This window comes from Mauremys reevesii, linkage group 18, assembly GCF_016161935.1.
Source record: "Mauremys reevesii isolate NIE-2019 linkage group 18, ASM1616193v1, whole genome shotgun sequence".
Taxonomy (NCBI): Eukaryota; Metazoa; Chordata; order Testudines; family Geoemydidae; genus Mauremys; species Mauremys reevesii.
Genome location: NC_052640.1, coordinates 7714106 through 7740083, shown reverse-complemented (window position 1 = coordinate 7740083; position 25978 = coordinate 7714106). Strand labels below are relative to the sequence as shown.

The 25978-nt window shown below is 43.1% G+C and overlaps 1 protein-coding gene across 15 annotated transcripts in view; it reads left to right on the top strand.

Moving 5' to 3' along the window:
• Positions 1 to 25978, top strand: part of PITPNM2 (phosphatidylinositol transfer protein membrane associated 2) — a 197565-nt gene that overhangs the window by 142734 nt on the left and 28853 nt on the right. For 9 of the 15 annotated variants that reach the window (XM_039505374.1, XM_039505367.1, XM_039505373.1 and 6 more), the window contains 10 exons: positions 3136 to 3231; positions 9650 to 9751; positions 10824 to 10894; positions 13414 to 13658; positions 14169 to 14358; positions 15333 to 15452; positions 16259 to 16470; positions 21499 to 21674; positions 22133 to 22303; positions 23368 to 23517. In XM_039505374.1, the coding sequence (XP_039361308.1) occupies positions 3136 to 3231; positions 9650 to 9751; positions 10824 to 10894; positions 13414 to 13658; positions 14169 to 14358; positions 15333 to 15452; positions 16259 to 16470; positions 21499 to 21674; positions 22133 to 22303; positions 23368 to 23517 (1533 nt within the window). Of the gene's footprint in view, positions 1 to 3135; positions 3232 to 9649; positions 9752 to 10823; positions 10895 to 13413; positions 13659 to 14168; positions 14359 to 14679; positions 14928 to 15332; positions 15453 to 16258; positions 16471 to 21498; positions 21675 to 22132; positions 22304 to 23367; positions 23518 to 24887; positions 24938 to 25978 lie in introns of those variants that run through there. The other 6 variants (XM_039505376.1, XM_039505375.1, XM_039505381.1 and 3 more) reach the window with 3 other exon arrangements.

Sequence of the window (25978 nt, the reverse complement as noted above, 5' to 3'; positions counted from 1 at the left end):
AAGACATACTACTGAACAGCTGGCGGATGACCACACGAAAGACATGCACACACAAGCGGAAACGGTTCTGTACTTGGTGCCGGGACAAGCAGATTATTCCACAATCGGCCCCCCCACCCATAATCCTCGATTACATACTGACGCTAAAAAAAATCAGGCCTATCTACTAGCTCACTCGGAGTCCATCGAGCAGCCATCACCTCCTTCCACACTAAGGTGGACAGAGTCACCATCTTCGCTCACTCATTAAGCGCTTCCACAACATCTTAGAGAACAGTTATGCCACATTATGGGACCCGACTCCCATGTGGGATCTCAGTCTTGTTCTCCATGCCCTCATGGGCAAACCCTTTGAACCACTAACATCCTGCTCGTTGTTGCACCAGTCCATGAAGGTCGCCTTCCTAGTAGCTATCACGTTGGCAAGAAGGGTGGAAGAGCTGGTGCCCTAATGGCGCACCCACCTTATACCACATTCCTCAAAGACAAAGTAATCCCACGACAACATCCTAAATTCCTACCCCCTTCCATTTCAACCAGCCCATTTACTTACCTGTATTTTCCCCAAACCGCACGCTGACCACAGGGAGGCCTCCCTCCACACGCTGGACATCTGCAGAGCGCTAACGTTCTATATAGACAGAACAGAAACATTTAGAAAATCATCCAGACTGTTTGTATGCACAACAGGACATTCCCAATGTCAAACCATCTCCAAGCAGAGACTTTCTAAGTCAATATCTACCTGTATCCAATTCTGTTACCAAAACTATGATCTACAAGCTTCCTTTCGCGCACACTCCACTAGAGCACTCTCCACGTTGATAGCCTTTCTCAATAATGTATCCATCATGGACGCTTGTAAAGCAGCTACCTGGGCATCAGCCCATACCTTTACCAAACACTGTGCATTACAGTAACAATCAGATGCTCAGTTTGGATTCTTGGTGCTCTCCACCATTCACAAATCAACTCCGAAGCCCCTCCTCTCCACCGAGGGGCACTGCTGTACAGTCACCTAAAGTGGAACACCCACAGGGGCATTCCTCGAAGAAGAAGAAGAGAAGGTTAGTCATCTTGTGCAGTAACCGAGGTTCTTCAAGATGCTTGTCCCTGTGGGTGCTCCACTGCCCCCCCCCCCCTTCAGAGTTTCACATTGATCCTTTGGGGTGGAGAAGGAACTGGGGGGACATTTGGCTGTGCACACGGGGGTAACCGCTCGGAGTGCTGCAAGACGGCTGCTGCACACGCAGCCAACCAGGGCACTGCTATTACAAATCTCTGATTAGAAGCGCAGGGCACCAAAACACCTGAAGTGGAGCACCCACAGGGACAACCATCTCAAAGAACCTCCGTTACTGGACAAGGTGAGTAACCTTCTCTTCACTTGCTACTCACTTACCTGGAGATAAAATTACCACTTGCCTTGGCTGTGCTGGTATTTTAGAGTGACAGAGACATCTCTTGTTAGCTATCTCCCCTGGTGTAGACTTGGCCAATGGAAATTGCAGTTCTTCAGCACCTCTCAGGATTTCACTTAAAGGTTTTCACCGGTAGCAAAGCATGATTTTTAAATTTCAGATTGGCATGGATTTTACTGGAAAAAACTGATGAAAGGAGTGAATTGCAATGAGCTGGGAAATACGTCATGCAGATATTTTAATCCTCTTTCATACTAGGTTTAAGAAATGGCAGCATATTCACATACATAAATGCGAAGAGCTGTCTGGATTTACAGCTACCTTTGACAAGAAAGTAACTCCCTCTCTTTGTATGCAGACTTGATCTGTTTTACACTGCCTAAGCAAGACCCCTGGTGTGAGTGGGGCTCTTGTCACCATCCCATATATTATTATGTGCTCTATTTTTAGAAACTAGCATGCAAGTGCATTTGACGTCATTCCACTGTGATTTAGCTCGGCTATGCCAATCACACTGCTCGCTATTCCCAGAGGGGTGGATGGTGGGATAATCGGGGGCTACAGAACCAACTAAGCTGTAATTAACTGCCTCTGCTCAGGGTCACGGTGGTCTTTCCACATGACAATTAGGAGGTAAAATTAGAATCGTAAGAATCTGACTCACATATTTAACCCTGTTACAGCAATGGAATAAATAGTTTTCATACAGCCATTACAATAACATGAGCCATTCAATGGTCTTTGTATGCTAGATGAAAATTTTAACCCTGCTGTGTTACATTAGAATGCTGCTGCTACAGGTACTTTGTGTGTGCTCCCTGTTCTGTAACATTGACGGGTGCACCACAATCATGAGTGAAACTGAGAGAGAGAGAGAGAGAACCAGTCTCTCTTGCGTCTTTGTGTATGATTTTCACTTTAGCTGACTTAGCATCCTGTGAAGAGCTCAGCGAAAAAGAGTTCACAGTAGCTAGTTTCTAAATTGTATTTTGAAAGCTAACGCCACAAAAGGTTTACTTAGCACAATGAACTTTGAAATGGAAAATGAAAGGGATCAAGTAGATGTAAGAAAAGGAGGGCAAACAGCCACTGAAGGAGTTGTCAAGTACTCTTGTTCTCACTGTATTTGTGTAAATCTGTCCATCGTGCACACTGAGAGCTTCCATAAAAATAGTTTGGTAGCATTTTATTTAAATCACCCCAGTTAAAGTTTAAATAGATCTGTCGCAATTGGTATGGAAGCAGTTTCCTTCCAGAAAACAGATCATTTCTCTCCACACTGTTCCAGGTAGTTTCCCATCTGAAAGTTAGTGGAAGCTGTAGCACAGCTTGTGTGCTGTTACAGTCGAGAAGAAGGCTTACAAATCAGACTGTTTCCTTTTTAATTGCAAACTTTAAAAACAAAATGATTTTACACATCCTACTAATGGTTATAAATAGCTGCCGTTCAAAATAGCATAAGAGTGATACAAACAGCTTGCTTTAATGTGGCAGCTTGCGGGCAGGTTATAACCACAGTAAGCAAACAGGACTTGTAAAGTGGTACATTGACATCACACCAGCATCACTGGAATATTGTGCCTTAATCTATCGCTGCAGTGATAGATTTTCACAAGGTGCACACGACTATGTTCCTGTAGCAAAGACCATGTCAGGAACACTCTGCCTTGTTTATGTAGCTTTCCGCATACGCCTTTTTTTTTGTTTTTTCCAGCAAGCCCCTCCCGCCATAGTATATCCGAGTGGAGGATGCAGAGCATTGCCAGAGATTCAGACGACAGCTCAGATGATGAATTCTTTGATGCACATGGTATGTGGAACCAAAATGGTGATCAGTTGTTTTATCTTCTTAAAGGGTGGAGTTGGGAGGGGAGCGGGCAGTGAGACCACCTGCCTTGCTTGAAACCATATTGTTTTCTAATCAAGGGTTTTATGCAGCATTGATGTAATTCAGAACAGCACCCAGCAGACTGTTTCATTCAGCTGGGCAATATTTCAAGTTTAATGTAATCTGTCTGATTATTTTTTAACATGAAATGATCTTGAGTTCTTTTAACATATGCAACTTTGGTATTTTTTTGGTGCGAATGCACCTGGTAAAATTCTGCAATTCTCTACACAAGCTGTGGATATAACTCTGAATATTTCTTATTCAGCATGACTGAGATTGTTTTCAAATAGCCAAGTGGTAACGCTCATGACGAGTAGAGTCCTGCCTGAGTAAGAGGAGACCCTAGTCTGTCTTTAGTAAGAGTCCTTATTAACACCTTGTATGCCTGCATGAAGAAATGCAAAAAGGAGTGAAAGGAGATGTAAGAGTTCACCAGCACTGAAAGGTTTTTTCTTTCTGTAAGAATTCCTGAAGTGTTTTAATGTGCTGTAGCTCTCTCCACATATTTTTATGTTTGCTGTGTGTATCTAAAAGGAGGATGCTCTGCTCTACAGGACTCGTATTGTATATTTTACTTATTTATTCAGTATATCTTTGTTAAGCACTGACAGTGAGCTCAGCACTGGTACAAAGCACTAACTACCAAGACACCCTTCTCCAAACAGCCTTTCAATGATCATCTAACAAGCTGGCTAACCTGCACTGCTGGAGCTGGCAAATGGAGTTGCTGGTACCATTTTGTAAATAGTATTTCATTTGTGATTGATCATAGCAAGTAGTACAGCTGAAGTGATGTACTCCAGAAAAGTTTTGATATCAAATATTACGAACATGCCCCAGATTCTCAGGCTTTCCTTCAAATGTTTTCTTGTGGGAAGTAGCACGCTGCTATAGAGTAAGACTGCAGGTTTGTGCAGGTTAGGGGACTGCTTTGAGTACAGGTTGGCTCGGGGTTGAAGCCCTAAGTGTCACTGGCCCATCAGCCAGGGCTAACTTATTTTATGTCTCTTTATTTATTAACTTATATAACCCCTGTAACAACTGTACCTCAGGGCTTTCCCATAGCAATATAAACATATGAATATAAGTGAGTCATCTAAACCAGTGGTTCTCAAACTTTTTTACTGGTGACCCCTTTCACAAAGCAAGCCTCTGAGTGTGACCCCCCTCCTTATAAATTAAAAACACTTTTTTAATATATTTAACAACATTATAAATGCTGGAGGCAAAGCGGGGCTCGGGGTGGAGGCTGACAGTTCACAACCCCCCGTGTAATAACCTCATGACCCCCTGAGGGGTCCCAACCCCCAGTTTGAGAACCCCTGATCTAAACAAACTCATAGCTATCCACCATGCATTTTACCTTTTAATCACTGACCAACAGAATCTAGAGATGGACAACATATGCTTAAATCATTTAGCTCATCTGCTGCCAATGGAAAAATTCCTCCCTATTCTGCTTTGACTGCATCCTATTCAGTCTAGGTTGAAATGTGCTTAATTTGATTGGTTTTTTCCTTCACAAATCGATGTTCTCGACAATGCATATTAAGACTGCTCTGTTTTCTTGGGTAGTGACAATCTGCTACACCCTTTATTGCAGACCAGACGGCTCTCTCATTAGACGCCAACTGCATTGGATTTGTGAATATGGAATGAGTATTTCTTACAGTGAATACTGTAAGAGAGGCTTGCTGGGCCAGTACCATGGAAACTAAGTGTCGATTGGGGTATGAGTCAATGATGAATTCAGCTCCTCATGAGTGCTTCCCGTATACATTCAGATTTCCTTGCTGAATAGGGAGTGTAATCTGAGCCTATAAAGATTTTTATCTTGTTAGACTTTCCACGTGTTCTCAGTCACTGGCATGTTCTGGTAAAGAGAGTTAAAAATACAGTAATATCTATACAGTAATAAATGATAATAACAGGAGTAATATCATATTTGGTGATCACTAAAGCAGCAGTAAGACCTATAATTAAACCTCTCAAGGAAATGAGTTCAATATTTAGATTAAGTTGCTGGAGAAGCTTTGAATTTAATCTCCCCCTTTTTGTTCTCTGTCTGTTTGACACACACACGATTTCTCTGGTGTATTCCCGTTGGCAGAGGTATCATGTGATGTTACCTGTTTGTACATTCTCTCTGTGCAGTGAAATCAGATCAACTCAAGTTTTATTGGGGTTGGAAGAATTAAATGGCATGTTGACATGACCATTTCCAGGTTGCTATCTTTTATGGCTGAGGTGTTATTAAAAGCACTAAAAATAAACAGGCTTTGCGCAGCAGTGCATTCAACCTTTATATAACTCTTAGCTGTTTATCAGATTTCCTGAAAAGAATAGTGTTTCCAAATCTTTTTGTTCCTGATCCAAAGAACCTTGCAACTAATGATCTTATTAGTAGCTGTAAAGCAACAAAAAAAAGAGAGAACCTTAGCCTGTGAATCTGAAGATTATAGCTTTAACATATTGGAGACAGCTGAAATTGCAGTCATTTTTGTGTTAGAACTCAGTTAAATTTACCTCTTCAGGAAAAAAAATCGCTAAACATGGAACTATAAATACAATTAAAACACAATTAACCTTCAATGATAAATATGATTTCAAATCAGGATTACATAAAAGCTGAACAAAAGCAGTGGTTTATGTGCAGATTTGAGGGGTCATTCATTGGTTTCTCTTCAGTGTCAGAGGGAAGAGTGCCCAGAAGTCAGAGATGGTCTGCTAAAGAATTGGCCTCTGACTGTGGGCAGCCTACAAGGAGGGGGCTTTGTTAGCTGAAAGAAGAGTTTTAGAATAATGATACTGATATAGTGCCTATCATCTGACGAGCTCATTATGCTTAACAAATAATAATTTAATGAAGGTGAAAGTTGTATGAGGCATAATATTGCACACTCTCTGGTAACACAGATTCTAATGCTCTTCCAAGACAGATTTGCTTTGCTGCTATGTCTCTTGAGTCTGGACAAGAAATACTAATGAAGTCACTTAATAACTGTGTTTAATTAAATCTATCCCTGCAGATAGTTGTGCTTGACTGAATAATGTTGATAGCTCATAGGAAGATAATTGGTACACCGCAAATCCAATAGTCTTTCATACATTTCCATTTGAGAATTAAAAATATTTTTAATAGAGCAGATTTTGCTGGTGGGTTTTTACTAAGTCCCGCTCATCAGTGTAGGAGAAACAAATATTTAATATGCTCCAGCTTCCAAGTCTCAAAACTGAAAAAAGAAAAAAAAATCACTTAACTTCCTGGCTAACGATCAGGCAGGTGTGTCAATTGGGGTGTTATACAGTTAAGTCTGTTTGTTTGCCATACTTGGCATTTTTCAAATGTGATTTGAAAGAATTTTTCACTTACTAAGACATGAGCTCAGAGTTCTGAGCAAACTATGATGTTGTCTTTACATACATCAAACATTTATAGAGCCTATCACCATACTATTAGAGCGCACTTTACCCAGCTTAAAATTGCATCCGAGCCCTTGTCCAGGAATGAGGAGCCATTGCATCATTCCCTCCTTTAGCTCATGTGCTTAGAATCTAGAGAACAGAGTGACACCATCGGGCAGGTCTACACATTAAACTTTTGCCAGTACAGTAATGTTGGCAAGGGGTGCAATTCTTTAACAACGTGTTTGTATCGGTAAAGCCCTAGTATAGATGTAGTTATGTCAGCAAAAAAATGCTTTACCTGTATAGCTTATTTCATTCAGGGGTATAAGCTTTACAGGCAAAAGCACTCTTTTACCCGTATAAACTGCGTATACTCTAGGTGAGTTTGCCAATATAGCTGTCCTGGCAAATCCCTTCTAGTATAGACTAGGCCTAGTGCCCAGGATTTCTAGCCCATGGGCAGTATAAAGTGGAAAGCCTGTGCAAAGTGGGTGTCTTGCCACAATTCCTAAATGTGACCAGGTTCAGGCTTAGATTTATTCAAATTTATTAATGCCCAAAATAGCCTTGGGAATTAGGTTCGTTTTATTCCTTTCAGGTACTTGTGGTGCTAACAGTAATGATACTTAGCACCCTTTAATCCAGAGATCTCAGAGCTAGACAAACAAAGCAGCTTAGCTTCCTAACTCCTCTGGGAGATACGTACGGCAAATGTAGGGATCGCGTCACCCACTCCGGAAATGCAGCAACTCCTGAAGTGGATCATGGTGCTTGTTTGTTATTTATTATTTGTGTTACTGTAGCACGTAGGAGCCCTACTCATGGGCCAGGACTCCCATGGTATTACAGTCGGTACAAACAGAACAAAAAAGATGGTCCCTGTGCCAAAGTGCTAACCATATTAGTGTAAGACAAGAGACACCAGATGGATACAGACAGGGAGGGAGCACAAGGAAACAGTGGATATGGCTACCCTACGCCCCCAAAAAAAAGCTACTTCAGCCAGTCTCCTCCGAGCCTGGGTCACCTGACTTGGGCTTACAGGGCTAAAAATAACAGTGTAGACATTCCGGCTTGGGCTGGTGCCCAGGCTCTGAAACCCAGTGACGGGAAGGGTCTCAGAGCCTGGGCTCCCGCCTGAGCGTCTACACCGCTATCTTTAGCCCCACAGTGTGAGCCCCGTGAGACCAAGTCAGCTGACCTGGGCTCTGAGACTTGCTGCCGTGAGCTTTATTTGGTCTGTGTAAACATACCCAATGAGTCTGTGTCAGTCAGCATGATGGGGGCAGTGGTCTCAGCCCACCAGCCCTCATCGGGTTGTTTTTGTAGGCATCCTGGCAAAGGAGAGTTTCAACGGATGATAATCAGTTTTGTGGATGTTTATTGGGAGCACCTCTGGAGTTTGAGCGGAGGCGTGGGAGAAAGCACGTGTTAGGAAATGTAACTAAAATGGGCAATGGAGGCTGGTATCATGGGCTGATCGGAGATGAGAGTCAACATCCTGACAGTGAAAGAGAGGTGGTCGGCCGAGAGAGGATAGGCCATCAAGGGCCTTGAAAGTGAAGACCAGAGAGTATGTTTGATGCAGCACACAAGGGGGAGCCAGTGGAGGGATGCAAAGAGAAGGTTGACATGGTCAAAACAATGGGCTAAGAAAACTGTTTGCAGCAGCCTTCTCAGTGGATAAGAGGGGGGCAAGATTGCGTTTGTCAGGGCCAGAGAGAGGGATGTTGCAGTATTCAAGACTCAAGAGGGTGAGGGCTTGTAGGAGAGAGTTAGCTGTGTGGATAGCTAAGAAAGTCTGTGTCTTAGAGATGTTATGCAGGAAAAATTGGCAAGATTTAGACACACCCTGGATATGAGGCGCTAGAGAGAGGTCCAAGTTGAATATGGTGCCCATTGTAGCATGAGTGACAGTCAGTATGATGATGGTGTCCATAGTGATCGAGAAGGAAGGCTGGGGAGAGGGAGGTCAGGAGCTCTGTTTTAGCCACGTCGAACTAGAGCTGGTGGCTAGACATCCCCAAGGAGATGTCAGAGAAACAAGCCAAGGTTTTAGTTTGGACAGAAGGAGACAGGTCTGAAGTACTAGGGGTAAATCGGTGAGGCTGTTTAAAATCATACAGCAGTGTTTACAGTATAGTTTAGGACAGAAAATGCATCAAGGAAAACACCAAAACTTGGATTCTAACAGCTAACATGAATTTAAAGCTATTTATACACGTTTCAGAGTTATACACAGATTACTTGTATACTCTGTTGATGAACTTAAACAGCTTTTCTTTTATATTTTAAATGCATTTTGCTCTCACTGTCCTGAGAGCTGGTGTCTGCATAAGATTCCAGGATTGTCACTCTCTGTGTGTTGCTCTGAAGCCTAGAAGGTCTATTGAGTCAGTGTGAACCGATGGAGATAGCTACAAGAAGGATTGAGAACTCTTTTTATTTAGAATATCACTAGGTTCAATCATCACTGGGATTTGTGATCTGTTACCATCCAATGTTTAAGTCTTCAGCCATTTTGACTTTACAAATTCTACCTGTGAGTCGTACAGCTACAGTACACGTATCTATGCCATGCCAAGAGTCCTAGACCATTGTGATGCCAGAGGTAATTCAACCAGCGACCAGTCTTATTCTGCAGTTAATTTGCATGCACCAGTTTTATTGGTTGCATGAGGGAGACTGCACAGCTGGCGGATTTTGTGGCCCAACTGCCACACCCAAGTGACGGCACGAGCTTTCAGCTACTAGTTGATTATACAAAGACCACATTTAACCATTATCTTGCCTCAAATTGCAATGAGGTTACACAGAATTAATAAAGGTATACTTTTATTTATAGACATGCTGCATGTAGTGTGTGTATGTGTGTGCATACACACATGTATACAAGTGTATCATACAAATATTTTTTCTGTCTTTAAAGAGGGTTTGTCCGACAATGAAGAGATGTTCCCAAAAGAAATCACCAAATGGAGTTCCAACGATCTCATGGATAAAATTGGAAGTTCTGAATGCGATGTCCAGGGTAATTTATTTCTTTTTACTTCACACTGTACGTAGCATTTTTTTTACAGTCACTTAATGTAATTGTCCTGACCAGCTGCTAATGAAGATACAATTTGTTACCCCCATTTTACAGCTGGAGAAACTGAGGCAGAGAGAAGTGACTTGCCCAAGGCCCCAGAGAGAGTCAGTGTCCAAGCAGGGGTTAGGAATAGGGAGATTTTGTCTCTCAAAATCTCTCTTACGTTCCATTTCAGTTTGATTTCTTACTATAACAAAAGCAATTATCTGATCAAATGATTAAATGCTCTGGTGCAGTCTTAAATCACCCATACATTCCTCAGACTTTTTAACCCCTTCTTCTTCCTTGCTCCCTCCCCATACAAGAGGGGTTTCTGTTAGGAGAAGGTTTAGCCTTCTCACCTGTATCCTCCTCATCTGATAACATCTTCCTCTCTAAGCCTTTTTGAAGTGCTGAAAGGAAATTGACTCATCAAGTTAGACTGATTCAAGTAAATCCACGCATGCAGGAGCAGGTCAAACCCCATTCCCTTGTTAGAGTTCAAACAGCCTCTTCCGTGCTCCTGTGCAGCTGATTGTTTAACAGCTGGGCAAGGGTCTCTCCCATTGCTGCTCTTTAGTTGCTGGAAAAGTACAGTTATCTCCTTGATGAAGAGACATATGGCCAAATTCAGACTGTTGTTAGCAATTTGCAATTCCATTTCCTTCAGTGGGCTCCTACCTGCTCACACCAAATCTGAATTGGGCCCCTTTTTTTAAAAGATGGGCTGCATCCTCGGTTCTACAGCTGGATGTCCTTTAGAAAAACCTTCCTGTTAAAAGAGAGAGAACTGCTAGGACATTTAATGATGGTGTAGTTCGTGGGTTCTCAACGTGGGAGGTGACCAAAAAGTGTTGGGATCACACATACCCCATCTTTCCCATATCGCTAAATGGGAGAGGGAATCTAGCTAGGTGGGAGGTGGATCCTGATGTGGAAAAAACAGAGAACCACAGCCAATGCCATCATTTATATATCTGCTGTATAAAATGGATTCTGGCTGAACTTACATTAGAAACCTCTTTAATTCCAGATGACTTGTATCATGAAACATCAACAGAGTACCATGTTGGTTCCAGTGTGGAAAGGCTAAGCATCATAGAGGTAAACACTTAAGATTGCATCAAATTAAAATCCCGTTTGTTTAGAGAATGTAGCTGGTGAAGTGCTGGAGTAAATAGTGCACTTCATTGCTGCAGATGTTTTTCATGTGACCCTTGTGGCATCTCTGTGTCATGGAGCTAGTTCATGACCGTGCTTACACAGTTACTTCACTAAGGTACCTACCTATAGAATATTGTTAACCACGCATTAAAAACGACAAAGCTGAAAGGGCAAATGATGTACCCTTGAACTAGCCTAGCAGCAAACATATTCAGAAGTAGCTGTCAGTTCACTGTTCAGAACCCTGTTTGAAAATCATTTTCCAACTCGGTTATAGAGAGGGGTCCAAATCTGAGCCCCACATACCAGCAGCCCTGATGTTCAGGGACACTGTGAGCTCTTTGTGGTTCTTTCGTTGTAGCACAAAGTGGGGCAGGGATTTTTATTCCTACCTCGAGAGAGAGATGCAAAATCAAATCACATTATGGACAAATCCTCCCCACCCTCCACCAAACACCCTCTAGTTTTGTTCCAAAATTAACATGCGCAGAAATGAGGTGGAAAACAAATAGAGTGAGGATGTAATAAAGTAATTCTAAATTCTGTGACTTGTTCCTTATGGGGAGGAGCCGTGTTTTTATTTTACAAGTTTAACAAGTCTTAATTATCCCAGAGTAGTTGTATTTCAAGAAACATGTCTTGAAGTCATTTTCTAGGGCTTGATTGGATTAAAGAATCCAAATAGCCCTCTCCACCCCTTACCTTACCTTTACGAGCAGAAGTCATTGAACTTGACAGGAAAGGTGCCTACAGGTGACTGCTGATAAGCCTCTGGGTGATTCATGGCATCTCAGAACTACACGGGGAAGAACTACACACATAAAACATTTATTACTGAAAGTAAAAGCAATACTGACCTGGTAGAACCGCTCCTAGACAAGAACCTGCTAGACAAGAATCCACTTTACAGACACAGTGGGCCAAAGTGAATGAAGGTGTAAGTGGTGGTGTAAGTTAGAGACTAATAATAATAATAAATAATACTTAGCTCTTATGCAGCATTCCATCCATAGACAAATTCTAACTAGAAATTCCATTTCTTGAAGTTTTTAAATATAGTCTGGATGTCTTTCTAAAAGGTTGCGTAGCTCAACCAGAAGTTATGGGCTTGGCACAGGATCTGTTGTATGAAATTCTCTGGCCTGTGTTGTACAGGAGGTCATGCTAGATGATCAGAATTGTTTCTTCTGTCACTAAAATGTATGAATCTAAAACTCACCGTTGAGTTGGGTAAATATCACAACCCCCATGTTACAGGTAGACACATCATCCATAGACCTTGGTTCCTCTGATACTGGGTAGATGTGGGGAAGAGTTTACACTGCTATTACTTGTGCTAGGAAAAATTAGGACTTGAGTTATTCTACAGAACTGTCAGTCTGGCACCTTTTCATGAGCACAAAATTCATGATAAAAAATGACATTGCGTTCTAAGAAAGAAAATGTTCAAAGAGCTGATGTTTGGGTTAACCTAAGAAGGTTTGGAATGTAGCCTTCGTCACCATACAGCAGTGTTTCCCAAACTCGGGCTGCCGCTTGTGTAGGGAAAGCCCCTGGTGGGCGTGGGCCGGTTTGTTTACCTGCCGTGTCCACAGGTCCGGCCGATCGCGACTCCCACTGGCTGCGGTTTGCTGCTCCAGGCCAATGGGAGCTGCTGGAAGCAGTGGCCAGTACGTCCCTTGGCCTGCGCCACTTCCAGCAGCTCCCACTACGTCCCTCGGCCTGCGCCGCTTCTCGCAGCTCCCAGTACGTCCCTTGGCCCGCACCACTTCCCGCAGCTCCCATTGGCCTAGAGCAGTGAACCATGGCCAGTGGGAGCTGCGATCGGCCGGACCTGCGGACGCGGCAGGTAAACAAACCTGCCCAGCCCGCCAAGGGCTTTCCCTACACAAGCAGCGTCCCAAGTTTAGGAAACACTGCCTTACAGTGATAAAGTGTTAGGATTAGAGCAGGACTCCTACAGTATTTTTACTAAAATTATATGATATCTTAAATATATGTTGAATGTTTTGACCTGGTAAAATGCAGTGAAGGAGTTAGTGATGCTAGTTATTATCTAGATTTTTAATAATATGATACAGGTTAAAATGAATATTTTTGCACATGCTTTTGGGGTATCAGGATTACCTCACAGGCATTTCGGGAAGAAAGAATCAAGTTTCTTTAAAGATACCCTCACTACAGGATTCCTTCTTGCGCTTGAAATAAACCATTTCTCCACCATTGCGTATCTTGAAGTGCACCAGTTACAGTTGTGTGGACAATATATGTGTTTCGTTGCTATTGGGTAGGAATTGGCCTGTCCCCGGGAGGTGCCTGTATGTCAGGGCAGTGTTCTAAGTACATTGTGAAGGGCTGTGGACTAGAAGGTGCTAAATAAACTTAGTGTTGTTGGGGCAAATACCAAAGGCTTGGGGGAAACAAGTACTTCCACTGTATTTTGTTTATTTTCCTTTTAGGATGAATCAGTGCAGCCATCCATGCAGCCAAGCAAAATCCACGTCCTAATCTTGGTACTACATGGAGGAAACATCCTGGATACAGGAAGTGGTGACCAGAATTCAAAACAAGGAGATGTCAATACTATCACCACAGTGTTTGATACAGTAATGAGGGTACATTACCCAGCTGCTCTTGGACACATTGCCATCAAGCTAGTCCCTTGCCCAGCCATCTGTTCAGAAGCCTTTTCACTGGTATCCAAGTAAGTGAGTGCTCCTTTATCTTGGAGAGGGGCACATTTGTAAAATTCTACTCTCTGTTGTAGTGCATCTATAATCAACACTATGCTCTGTCCTTGTTGAGGATGCTTAATATTGATGAGAGCTATCCACACACTTTGAGAGCGCACTTTATTAATTAACTAGCAAGCCTTCCAGCCTCAATTTCATACGTGGCTGTAATGAATACAATAGCAATGCAGTTTGAGTTCTGTGATTGATTTACTCAAACTAATCAGATAAGTACTTAAACTTGAATTTACCGAGTTATTGTCCAAGGGTCACTCTGACTGTGTGTGTTCTCTGAAGATTTAGGTTTAAGGGGGAAAGAAGTGTGTTTTCCCCAGCCCTACAGCATTTCTACCAGCAAGAGAACACACAGCTTTTGTACTTTGAGATTTTTTTTTATGATCTGAAACATTGATTGTGCTGGCTGCAGATGATGAACTCATAACGCAAGCCTCTGTCTCTTTCATCTCCTCTCCTATATTCAGCCTCAGCCCTTACAGTTATGATGAAGGATGCCTCTCCAATAGTCAGGATCACATTCCACTTGCTGCACTTCCTCTGCTAGCAACATCATCCCCACAATATCAGGAGGCAGTAGCCACGGTGATTTTGAGAGCCAATCAAGCCTACGGCGAGTTCATTAAATCACAAGAAGGCACATCATTTACTGGCCAGGTGAGTAAGCTGCTGTTTTAGAACAATAAAATGAAAAGCAGACAAGGCCATTTCCCTCTGAATCTCTTGGAAGAGTTGGAAAAGTTGGACAATGCTGGGCTAATTTATGAAAATGTTTTCCTGGGCTTTTTGTTTTGTTTTTAAGATAAAGATTTTCCCTTATTTTACACTGTTCTTATTGGAGATTAATTTTTATAAGAAGAAAATGCAAATTTGAACTCAGAAGTGTAGCTGTAAAAATGTGAAGTTTAAACAAAAGACACCAAAGGTGTGATGTAGCTCTCCAAATGAGGTGTAAGAAACGCTCTTTATCTGTTTTAGGTACTCCTCTGGCCCCCATTACCGTAACATCTGAGACCCTCACAATCTTTAACGTATTTATCCTCACAAAGCCCCAGGAAATAGGGCAGTCCTCTTGTCCCCACTGGAGCGCTGCAGTCTTCAGACAAGGAACTGAGGCACCGAGAGGCTAAGTGACTTTGTCCAAGGTTGCACAGGAAATTTGTGAGAAGGGAATTGAATCTGGGCCTCCTGAAACCCACGGTGGTGCCTTAACCACCAGACTGTCCTTCCTCACCATGTATCACAAGTGCTTCTGCCTCTCCCCACCTTTTATAATCAGGGATTTCATGACCTCCCATATGGGAAGAAATTATCTCAGATCCTGCCTCAAGCCAGATCTGCTCCAGAGCTGGAAACCTTCCAAGGTACCTCACAGCCTGGTATAGAGGAACTGCTGACCCAGAACTCACCCATCGGACACATGATGGTCAATAATTCCATAGCTGCTTGGGCTAGCGAGAGCTCCTAGGCAGATATTATCTGATTAAGCAGTGATGCTGATAAATACATGAAGGATCTCATGTTCCTCATTTTCTGGGCTTAGATGCTTTATTCCTTTAGCTAGTATTTCTGTGAATTCAAAGTGAGGGGGATCATTTTGGGGGGTTTTCCATCTCTGGTTGCTCTTTCAGGTCTGTTTGGTAGGGGACTGCGTAGGAGGAATCCTGGGATTTGATGCCTTATGTTACAGCAATCAGAGTGTGTCTGAGAGCCAAAACAGCAGCCGACGAGGGAGTATTGTGAGTGTGCAGGTAATGTAGCCTACTAGAAACCACTCAGGATAACCCTGTTGGCCACAGAACTTCCCTGTCCACCCCTAGCTCCAGGCAGAAGGGAGGGTTCCACCTTTAATCCTTCCCAATTCTACCTCCAGTCATCCCCCTGTGCCCAGGGCATAGGCACTATGGAGGACTGGTTAGGACTGTCAGTGATGCCCTAATATCAGCAATAGTCACCACTGCTAACCTGCTTGTCAAAGCATAAGAATGTATTTTAGAAAACATGGACTGTTTCTAATTTATTTGGGGCTTTCATCAGAACGAACAGAGCTCCATTTTCCAGTTTCATGGAGGGTGTGTGCACACTGGGGTGCGTGCTTGTGTCCCTACTTTTGGGGTAGGCTTTGCCCACCCTGCTGTGTTGTATTGTTTTGTATTATACGCCTGCCTAGTGGCTATAGAAATGTCGTTTTGTTTTAGGTTTGAATACCAGAAATCCCGTATGAAGCTAGGTTTTTTTTAGTATATTTGTCAAGTGAAAATTCATTACAGACAAGGATGTTCTGAGTAATCTTGCTCAGGACCATCAAACCACCTATTCTCCCAGACGGTGTGAGTTGTTAGTGCCCTTTTTAAGCTTTTCAGTTGCACTCCGAGGTAGGTAAAGTAGAAAAATTCCCAGAGTGCACTTAGATAGGGTAGGTGTGTTAGGAAATGGAGAGATTAGGTAGATTTGAACTGGAACAAATGAGGAGGCAGTGCGGCTCTTTGAAGAGGGAGGGTCTAATGTGGTTGCACTTCTGACTTGCTGCCTGATGCCTGTGTACTTCAAATCCTAGGACACTGACCTCCTGTCTCCTGGAATAATTGTGAACAACAGTTATTGTTCCAGTGGCTCCAACCTGGAGGCCAGCAGACACCTCAGCAGAAGCAACATTGATATTCCTCGGAGCAACGGAGAGGATCCAAAGAAGCAGCTGCCCCGAAAAAGGAGTGATTCATCAACCTACGAAATGGACACAATAAAGCAACATCAGGCATTCCTTTCAAGGTAAGGTTTCAAAGGAACAGTGAGTCAGGAATCCCCGGGGGCAAGAGAGACACCCGGGTGCAGTTGTAATGTTGTTTTGTAACCCCGGGGATGGCAAGGTTGAGGAACATTGTTGAAGAACATCAAAGGTGTTCAGATTCCATTGGCAAGTGTGGGCTTTACAGAGGAATTACCAGCAACATTGTACGGTACCATGTGATTGTGGGGACAAAATTAACCATGAGCTGCTGCTGTGCTGCACCCACGTTACAGTGGGGGAAAAACAGCCGCATAAGAGTAGCAAGAAGTTGGTGGTGGTTTTTTTGCCATGTTACTGCAGCAGAGTAAGTATGTAACTAGTGCAGCTGAGGACGAGACAGGAGGACTTAGAGGCAAATGGCATTTTAAGTTTAGGCATCTATCAAAATTGATCCTGACCTGGCTGGCCTGTTGGTCGGAGAGATGGGCCCGAGCCATCTGTTCTGAGCATCCCTAAACAGTGGGATATTTTGAGTCTGGATATGAACGCCGACCCTGGGCCCTTCCTGGGTTCCTAGGGCCCTTTGCTGCTATTCTGGTGACACAAGTCCAGGGCAGTAGTCCCTTGCTCCCAGGCCACGGGGTTTGGGATGCTCTAGGTGCAGCACTACAGTCCCCAGAATTGCTCAGCTTTGTCCAATCCTGACCCTCACCCTGTTTAAGGAGCAGCATTGACTGTCTCTGAAGGGTGATTTCAAAGCCAAGCTGCCTTGCCTGGAGGTGAGTGGGAGCAGCCCAGGGCCTTGCATGTCAAGCAGGGAGCTCTGCCAGGGGCACAGTGGAACCCTGGGAGAGGAAATGAGATGATCGTGGATCCTAAAAGAACAGACTCCTAAGCATTAGAGATGGAAGAGACCAATTAGTTCCCATCCAGCACGTCCCTGGTTAGTGCAGGAGAGGTTACTAGACTGAGCACAGCATTAGATTTAAGTGTTGAAAGCTTTGGGTCCCCCCATCACTTCCCTTGGCACACTGCTCCCCACTCTAACAGAGTGCTGTGAGGGAGGTTTTTGTTCTTGCTCTTCAGCCTGAATTTTCCCTTTTGGGAAATCTCTTTCATAACACCCTCCTGAATCTCCCGGTGCATAGACTCAGCCAGAGGCATGTGTTGTATATTTACTGTATTGCCAGCACAGGCAGCCAAAGTTGCCTCTGCCCTGTTAATCCCCTCCTCCAAATGAATGTGTGCCCTTTACTAAGCATGGAGCCTGTTCAGTTACATCAAAAGTCTGTTTCAGTTTCTTACATATATTGAGGCCCTTACGTAGCGTAATACTGAACTTTTTAAATGATTCTCTAGAAAATCACTTAATTTATTATTAACTGAATTACTTTCCTAGAGGAAGGTCCTGTTACTACTTAGATACTGTTCAAGGAGCGCGTCTTTGAAGCAGGACGCTTATGTCCTCACTGCTGCATTTCCATCAGCTTGTGGAATTAGGAGAGTTCTAGACATTTTCTACTGATCCTTCCCTTTCATGCCTGCCAAGCGATGAACCCTATATGCAACTCCAAGCCTCATTCTCCTACACCTGCTGAGGTCTTCTTTCCATTCCAGCTTAAGGGCTTGGACTCTACTCACCTGTCAGGGGCCCTTTACTGAAAGATTTATACAAGAGGGAAGGTAGGAAAGTGAATGATATTGGGGCATGGAACTGCTATATTAAAAAAGATGGCTGCATTTAGGAAAACCAATAAGCTCTTTCCAGCCGGCTAATAAGACAATCAGTCTCTTGTCGTAGCTTAGCAAGGCAACCTCCCGTGTTAGGCAAATGCTGGTCAAATCAAAACATATTGCTTTCTCCTCCTTGCTTGCTCTAGAAGCCAGAGAGGGCTGTATCCTGGACTGAACCAAGGAAGATATCCTTGTTTGGTATCTGGCAAGCAGCTTCCTGTTTACTTTGTAACCTGGGTGGTGGCCCAGAGTGGGCTAGGGATACTGGCAGGGCCATTGCGTTTACCCCTGTCTGATTGCATATAACCACGTGTTACATTATTGTTACATTACGCTCTGCTTCTGATGATTGATTAATGAACAGCAGGGTAACCAGTACGATCTCCTATAGCTACATAACTTTATCACTAGTACGAATTTTTGCTATGAAAACCAATACATGATGTAATATGGTTACATGGCTTAATGCAGAGATCTTGGCAGGAGAGAGACCCAAGTTTTCCTAATGAGCACAGCAAATGTGTGTCATTCAGGCAGCCTGGCATATGGCGAGCTTTCCATCAGTGCCCAATGCAGACTTTAACACATGCCAAAGACAGATTAATTTTCATTCGCGTGTTAGACTTATCCACTACTTTGGGACAATGCCCAGCAAAGTCAGAGCGTCATCTGGTGAGACGACCACTCTTTTATTTTTAAATTCAATCCTTCTGCACAGCTACAATATTTCTGGTTGTGTCGGTTTTATATTGTCAATTAGTTGACTTGCTACTAAAGCCAATTTGATCCTGTCTAATCACTGCAGCTGTAGCATTCTAAAGGAAAAGCAGGACCATGTGGATTGCTTTGGGCATGATGGATTCTGATTCCCCCTCAGATCTCATTTCCTTTGATTCCCAAAAGGGCCGTTGCATATCCACTAAAATGAGAAAAACTGTACCAAACGGCTTATTAGAGTGTGTGTTCTCTCCCCTATATCCGACCTGAGGGAGGCTGAAAGAAGGTGCTTGGAATGTAACAGAAATTGAAACCCATGTAGAAAATCCGTTCCTGCCATAATACATCTGATGTATGTGCCGTCTGTCATTGTGTGTATTCGTTTGAATCAAGCTAATGGACTGGTTCTTCTCTAAAAGGGTGAACTTGTTGCTTATCAAGTCGTCCTAGTTACACATAAGACCAACGTGTTGTAGCCCTGACAGCTAAAACGGTTCTACTTTTACCAGAGGATTGTTCTTTTGCACACGCGCGCTAACATCACGCGTTCTAGCAGTGTGACCTCTTGGAGCATTGTTCATATCACAGGAAGGGAAACAGGCTCACTTTAGCTGTCATTGCTGTTCACCGTCTTGATGCCACTGTTTTGACTTTCTCAATGATTTGTGTGCACAGTATACGCAAGCATCATAACTTGCTCTCGTTGTTAGTTTATTCCCTAACTCTAGACACAGAGCACTGTGTGTATTACAGAAAATACATGACAGTGTGGTACAGTGTAAAGGTTTTATTAGTGTCTGTCTAGATTGGCAGCCAGTGGAGGCTCAATGAGAAAATAAAATCAGAGTGAAACCAATTTACCTTCTTCCCAGCTGTGTGTGTGTCATTCGCAGCTGTTCATTTGTCAGACTGGCCTTCCCAGCTGAAGGATGCATGCAAGGGCAGCTGCTCCAGTATCCCAGTCGGCACACTGCACACAGCCATGTTCCACTGGGGGCTCCAAGACAGCAGCCGTAGCAGGACTTCACTGCACAGCCTGGCAGCCACTGCGCTTTCAGAAGTGCCCCTAATGAATGAGCACTTCATGCCTATAGAGCTAGGGCAAATTGCAGTGACCCCGTCTAGAACTCTGCCCCAGAGCCGGGAAGGGCAGTGTCATTTGGGTCAGCCCTGACTCCAGGCCAGTAGAACTTTTCGGTCAAACCAAGCTGCCATGTAATTCATTTATCCCCCATATTTTATAGGAAAATTCTTTCAACTATGTTAGAGAGAGCTTTAAATACAGCTAGATTGTCTTGGTCTAACTCTGCAGGCCTTGGAAAATTACAATTCAGACTCAGACTCCTAGAGTCTGAAATAAAAACCAACCCCTCTTTATTCCCTAAAATAACTTTTATTTCTGATCCATATACATTGTGATATTTAGCCTCTGATATCTCACAACCCACCAGCTCTAGAATAAAAACAAGCCCTCTATCCTGTTGGAAGCTGGAGTGATCCCCAGCTCACCCATGTAAGAGAGCTTGTGTTTCTAACCCTAGTGGAGTTCCAGGAATATTGGACTTTATACTTGACCTTTAAATCTGCATATTGCCACCCTGCACTTCAGACCCATTGAATTTTGTAGGGAAATGAGACCCTTTAGAAGGGGAAAAGAAACAAATTAGGGGCAGGCTTTATATTTTTTAATTGAAGCTTTCTGAAGTTGCTCAGGATGGGGCAAGAGGGGAGTTTACAATGTGAGTAGTCAGGACACACATGTATTACTGTGCAGAATCCAGGGAAGGCTATTGCTGGTGCATGATAAATGCAGTTTATCACATGGTTTGCTCAGTTCATCACACCGAAATCACCGCCGTAGTATATGGGGTATAAATGTGTATATGTTTTTATGTAAGCTTATGCTGTTAGAAAATGCTGTGGCATGAAGTCAGTGCACAAGAAGGTAGGAAACCCTCTTGCAGATTTTGATCTTTCTTTTTCTCTTTCCCCTCCTGTTTTCTTTTTTCTTTCCTTTGTAATCCCCTAACATTTGTCCCACTTCCTTGAAGAAGAAATGGGTAAGCACAGCTCATTGCTTTCCGTGGCACTGAGAAATAGTGATGAAAAGAAAAAAATAATGAAAAGAATTATTATGTTGACAAGAAGAGAGACAGTAATAACAACACATGTACTTGGAGTTAAGTTAAAATTGATTGTAAATGCTGCCTTGTGCGTGGTACTATAGCAATTTTTGTTTGCTCTTGCTAGCATGCAAATTACTACTTCAGTAGCGGCAGCCAGCATTTTACTCAAATCCACAAAGAGCGGATTAGAGATTGGAGGAGTGGGGACAGGAATCTTAGAGATTGTAGCTCACTGGGAGCTTGAATTTATGGGCTGGATCATATCAGTGAAACAAGGGGACTCTGCTTTGATAGGGTCTCTCACTAGCATGTAGAGGCACAGGTGATTAATGGATACATTTCCTTTCCTTAAAATAAGAAGAATCATCTACACGATTAGCCACAGTACAATCTGTGTTCATTTTTTCTTAAAAAACAAAAAAACCCACACCCTTGTGAACAAAATTTTGGCTTTTGACCCTGTTCTGATTTATGAATTTATTGTTGTTTTAGTTTACATTCTAGCGTCCTGAGAAATGACCCAGGATCCAGACGATCGAGTAGCTCCACAATGTTGGATGGAGGAAACCTTGGAAAATTTGAATTTGAGATCACTGATTTCTTCCTGTTTGGGTCTCCCTTGGGCCTGGTCCTTGCATTGAGAAAAACCGTCATCCCAGCTCTTGACAGTAGGTTTTGACATGCACCAGTGGTTCCACTTACTGGGCATTTTAAATACCTTCTAAAGCTTTCAGCCTTGCAAAGAAAAAATCCAGTAACTTGGATAAGATGAACTGTAGAACATATTGTGAAACTAAATTATATATGTGTTGTTCCACCATACAAGTTAGTACTAGCTACTCCTATAAATATTGATTACACATTTTTTGTCATTTAGCCCTAGACAACAAAAATCTAAACATATGCAGCAAAAAACTATTTAGTAAAGTATGTTCCAAAGAAACATCAGTTGTCCTGGTTGACTTACAACTGCAATGTGATGGAAGTAAGCACTATTAAAGGGCTTTTTCCCCCCTCATGCTGCACTTTACAACTAGTAAATCACCTTTTAAATAGATTTATACGAGCCTCACAAATAACTTTGTAATACTTGGGAGTTTCTTTTTTCCCCTCCTTTTCTCCTTAGTCTTTCAGCTGAGGCCAGCCTGCCAACAAGTCTATAACCTGTTCCATCCTGCAGACCCATCTGCCTCACGCCTGGAGCCCCTTTTGGAAAAGAGATTCCACGTGTTGCCTCCTTTCAATATTCCACGCTACCAGAGGTTCCCATTAGGTGATGGCAGTTCTGCTCTTCTGGGTACGTCAGTTTTTATCTGTTATCTGCCTATGGCCCAAAGACTGTGCTCTCGGCACAGACGCTGAGGTCGGGGGTGTTTTAACAATGTGAGGTGCGCAGGATTGGCCTCGTAGTCTTTAGCTTCTTCAAAAAGTTCCCAGGCAAGTGGATTTCAATTCAACACCTCACATCCCAAATGCCATTGTTGTCATTTATGAAATAAAGCCCAGAAGTTGCTGTGAGTCAATATGCAATGTCCTCTGTATATTGTTCTCCAGTTTACATCCTAGGCAGTGCTTGGGATTGGAACCATTTCATAGGAATGGAACACATGATCAGCTAGGCTGAGAGTTAGGGACTTGATCTTTCAGGGGGTCGATGAGGACTGGGAGGGATGCAGTTTGCTTTGTTGCACACAATCCATATGAGTGAAGCAAGCTGAGGGGACTGGGTGCCCAAATACCATTAGCTATGCACGGCACATTCTCTTGAACTGCTGCTGCATATTTTGCCCATGCAAATGGCTCAAATAAGGGAGCAATGCTCAGAAAGCCCATTTTCAATTCTTGTAATCTACCCGTATGTAAGCCAGCAGTTGAGGACCTCTTTCAGCCTAACAAACTTGCCTATAGTGAACTCCATTCACAGTGAAATCAAATGCAAGTCCCTGATTATTACAGTGGATCTCAGTGTGAACATTTAAAATCTTATTAAGTAAATCTCCACTTGTTTGGGGGAATAATTTTCTCACTTTAAGAAGATTCCATTATATGTACTGTAAAATGATGATCAGTGATCATTTTGAAAAGCTACATTGGAGGATTTCCTTTTGTTTTGTTGTAAAATTGCCATTCCTGTGCTTTCTTCTGACGTTATAACTGTTTTAACTAGTAACGCACTGAATTTAGGCTTATTTGGAAGACCATCTGTATTGGCTTCAATTCCTCTAATTGAAGGTTGGTCCTTTATAGAAGACCCTGAACTGTAGTTGCAAGTGTTTGATTGTAGTTGTTTGTATGTTTTACAGTTTGTGGCCACATGTTGGTTGTTCTTGTCCTTTTGTTTTCTTCCCCATTTGCTTCTAGTTGAGACAGTCCAGCACAATCCCATCCTCCTTGTGGAAAGCAGCCCATTGGTTGCTCTCCAGCGCCAGGACAGCTTCATGGAAACCAGTATCCCTGTTCCAGTTCTGAATTGGCAAGATGTTTCCAATAAAAATGCCGTTTTTGCTGAGTGTGTGTAATCTACCCTTTTCTAGTGTCTTGTGTTGTGTACTTGGGGTGCTCCTTGGAGAATGGTCTTCCACCTCATGGGGCTGAAAGCTTTGCACTGTGTACCTGAATATGACAAGTGAAGTACCTGCATAACCATGTATTCTTGGGCCCAACAAGCCACTGATGGGGGTGGGGGCATGGAAACTGAGCTGTGAGTTGTCTCCCCTTCTGCTGCTAATGCTGGAAAGGGAGATTGGAGCGAGACAATGAGTTTGCTTTTCCTCTGGTCGAGCTACTGGAGAGGCATCGAGTGGCCGAAAGGCTGCGGGCCCCCATGCTTGCTTAGCTTTTGCTTGAGGCCTGCCCTGCTGTTACAGTTTATGCAGTGTACAGAATCTGCCATTGAAACTGACACCTGGGTTTTGCTTGCACTACACAAAGTTTGCCAGTGCAGTCAGCACGTAACTACAGAATAACATGCGCTATATTGTCTGCCTGTACCAGAAAGTGACCAGATATTGTCACGTGCCCAAAGGTGCACAGCTTATATTTAGACACTAATTTTGCATCATCTAAACACAGTGGACAAAGCTTTCAGGACCCAAAGGTGTCTTTTTTTTATTTGATTTCTCAAGTAATTGCTGCTTTAAAAACAAGTTTGTTTTTTGTTGCTGTCAAAAATGCTGCATGGCTATATTTTTCTCGATTACAGCTGATACCACATCTGCAAGTTAATGAGACTTTCAACTTTATTTATTTTCTCCTGTCTTTTTTGTTACTCTTCCCACCCCTTTTAAATATGCCCCCTGGAGAGCCTGATCCTGCAGCCCTTACTCTGTCAGTCAGTTCTTATTGGTCTGAGTAACCCCATTGTGCTGAGTGGTAATTTTGGAACAGCAGCACCTCCCATTGGTTACATTGGATAGAAGATGACACAGGGAGAGATTTTCAAAGCTGCAGATGGATGTTAGGTGCCCCATTGCCATTTGTGCCTTTTGAGATTCTCTCCCCCATTGTTCTCTAGGAAGGGCGGGGGAAAGGACACTATCGCTTTCCACTTCACTTAGCCTTCATCCCGTGTTAGCTGACTACCCATACAAAAAACTCTTCTCCCATCGTCTCATGTGGCCTAGTCGTGCCCATATCTGACTCTACTAGTGGGGCTGCAGATGAATTTTCAGGAATAATAAAACGGCGCTTCAGCCTCTTTTTCTGTTGCTTTTGAAATTAAGGATGGGATTTTCCAAAGCACTCAGCATTGGCCACTGACTTCAGTGGGAGCAGAGTTAGGTCAATGCTGAGCATTTAAAATGCCACTCCAATGTTTTGTTTTAACTGCTGAAGAGCTCTTTGCTTCAATGCCACAATGCAGCCTATGTATTCCTTTGCAGGGTACCGTGCTGCATTGAAACAGCCTGTTTCCTGACGGCATGCAACCCTGACACCCCAGGAATGTAACTCAATGCCACTGATGTATTAGATAGCACGATGCTGGTCATTTGGTGGGAAGCAATTACTGAATGCACTGAAAAAGAAGTCTTAAAATGAAGAGTTGCGGCATTTGAATATGTATTAAAGCTCCACAGCCCAGAGTTGGGAGAGGAAAGGATTTTCCTCTGTCCCCATCCTTTGCTCACTTTGGAACTACATTAGAACTTTGCTTATTCGCACTGCATTGATCTACACACTCTGTAATTCACACACACAAAGGCAACTTCACACAACTTCTCAGCAAAGCTCTACTAGCAGAGGTGGTGCTACAGTGAGAGCTCTCCTGTTTCTAAGTCTTCGTTACTCAAACAAAACACACTATCAAATCTTTACTACACAAAGTGCATTTAGGCCAGCATAGTCAAATGGACCTAAATCTGTATCTAGAGACCTAAATAAGTGGCCTGATTTTCCAAGGAGCTTGTCACCTACTACTCCCATTATAGTTACTTATGCATCTAACTTTAGGCTCCCCAGTTTGAAAACACTGGCCTTAGCACACAGTTAAAGTTAGCTTATTTAGAAATAAATCGCACCCGTCAAGTGAAATGAACGTATGACCTTTTGTTGCTGCATTATCCTTTTTTAAAACTGCGTGCAAAATGTTAGTCATTTATACTGAACGAATTGTAATGCAGTGAGTCTCCCAGTCGTTTGTGTGAGTAAACGAGGTCCTGTATTGAACAGCCTAAGGTTTAATTTGCAGATCACTTTCAATATAGATTTGGGATTTTGGAATACTCGACAGAAGGGGTAAATTGATGAAGTGGGTATTCACCCACGAAAGCTCATGCTCTAAAACGTCTGTTAGTCTATAAGGTGCCACAGGATTCTTTGCTGCTTTTACAGATCCAGACTAACACGGCTCCCCCTCAGATACTGATGATAGGGTGTGGAGACTTGAATAGGATCCACCTCTCTGGCCTGGTGTTGTTCACTAGGGGAAAATGGTTGAATTTAGGCTGGGTGTAGCTCAGTGTGCTAGCTAGGC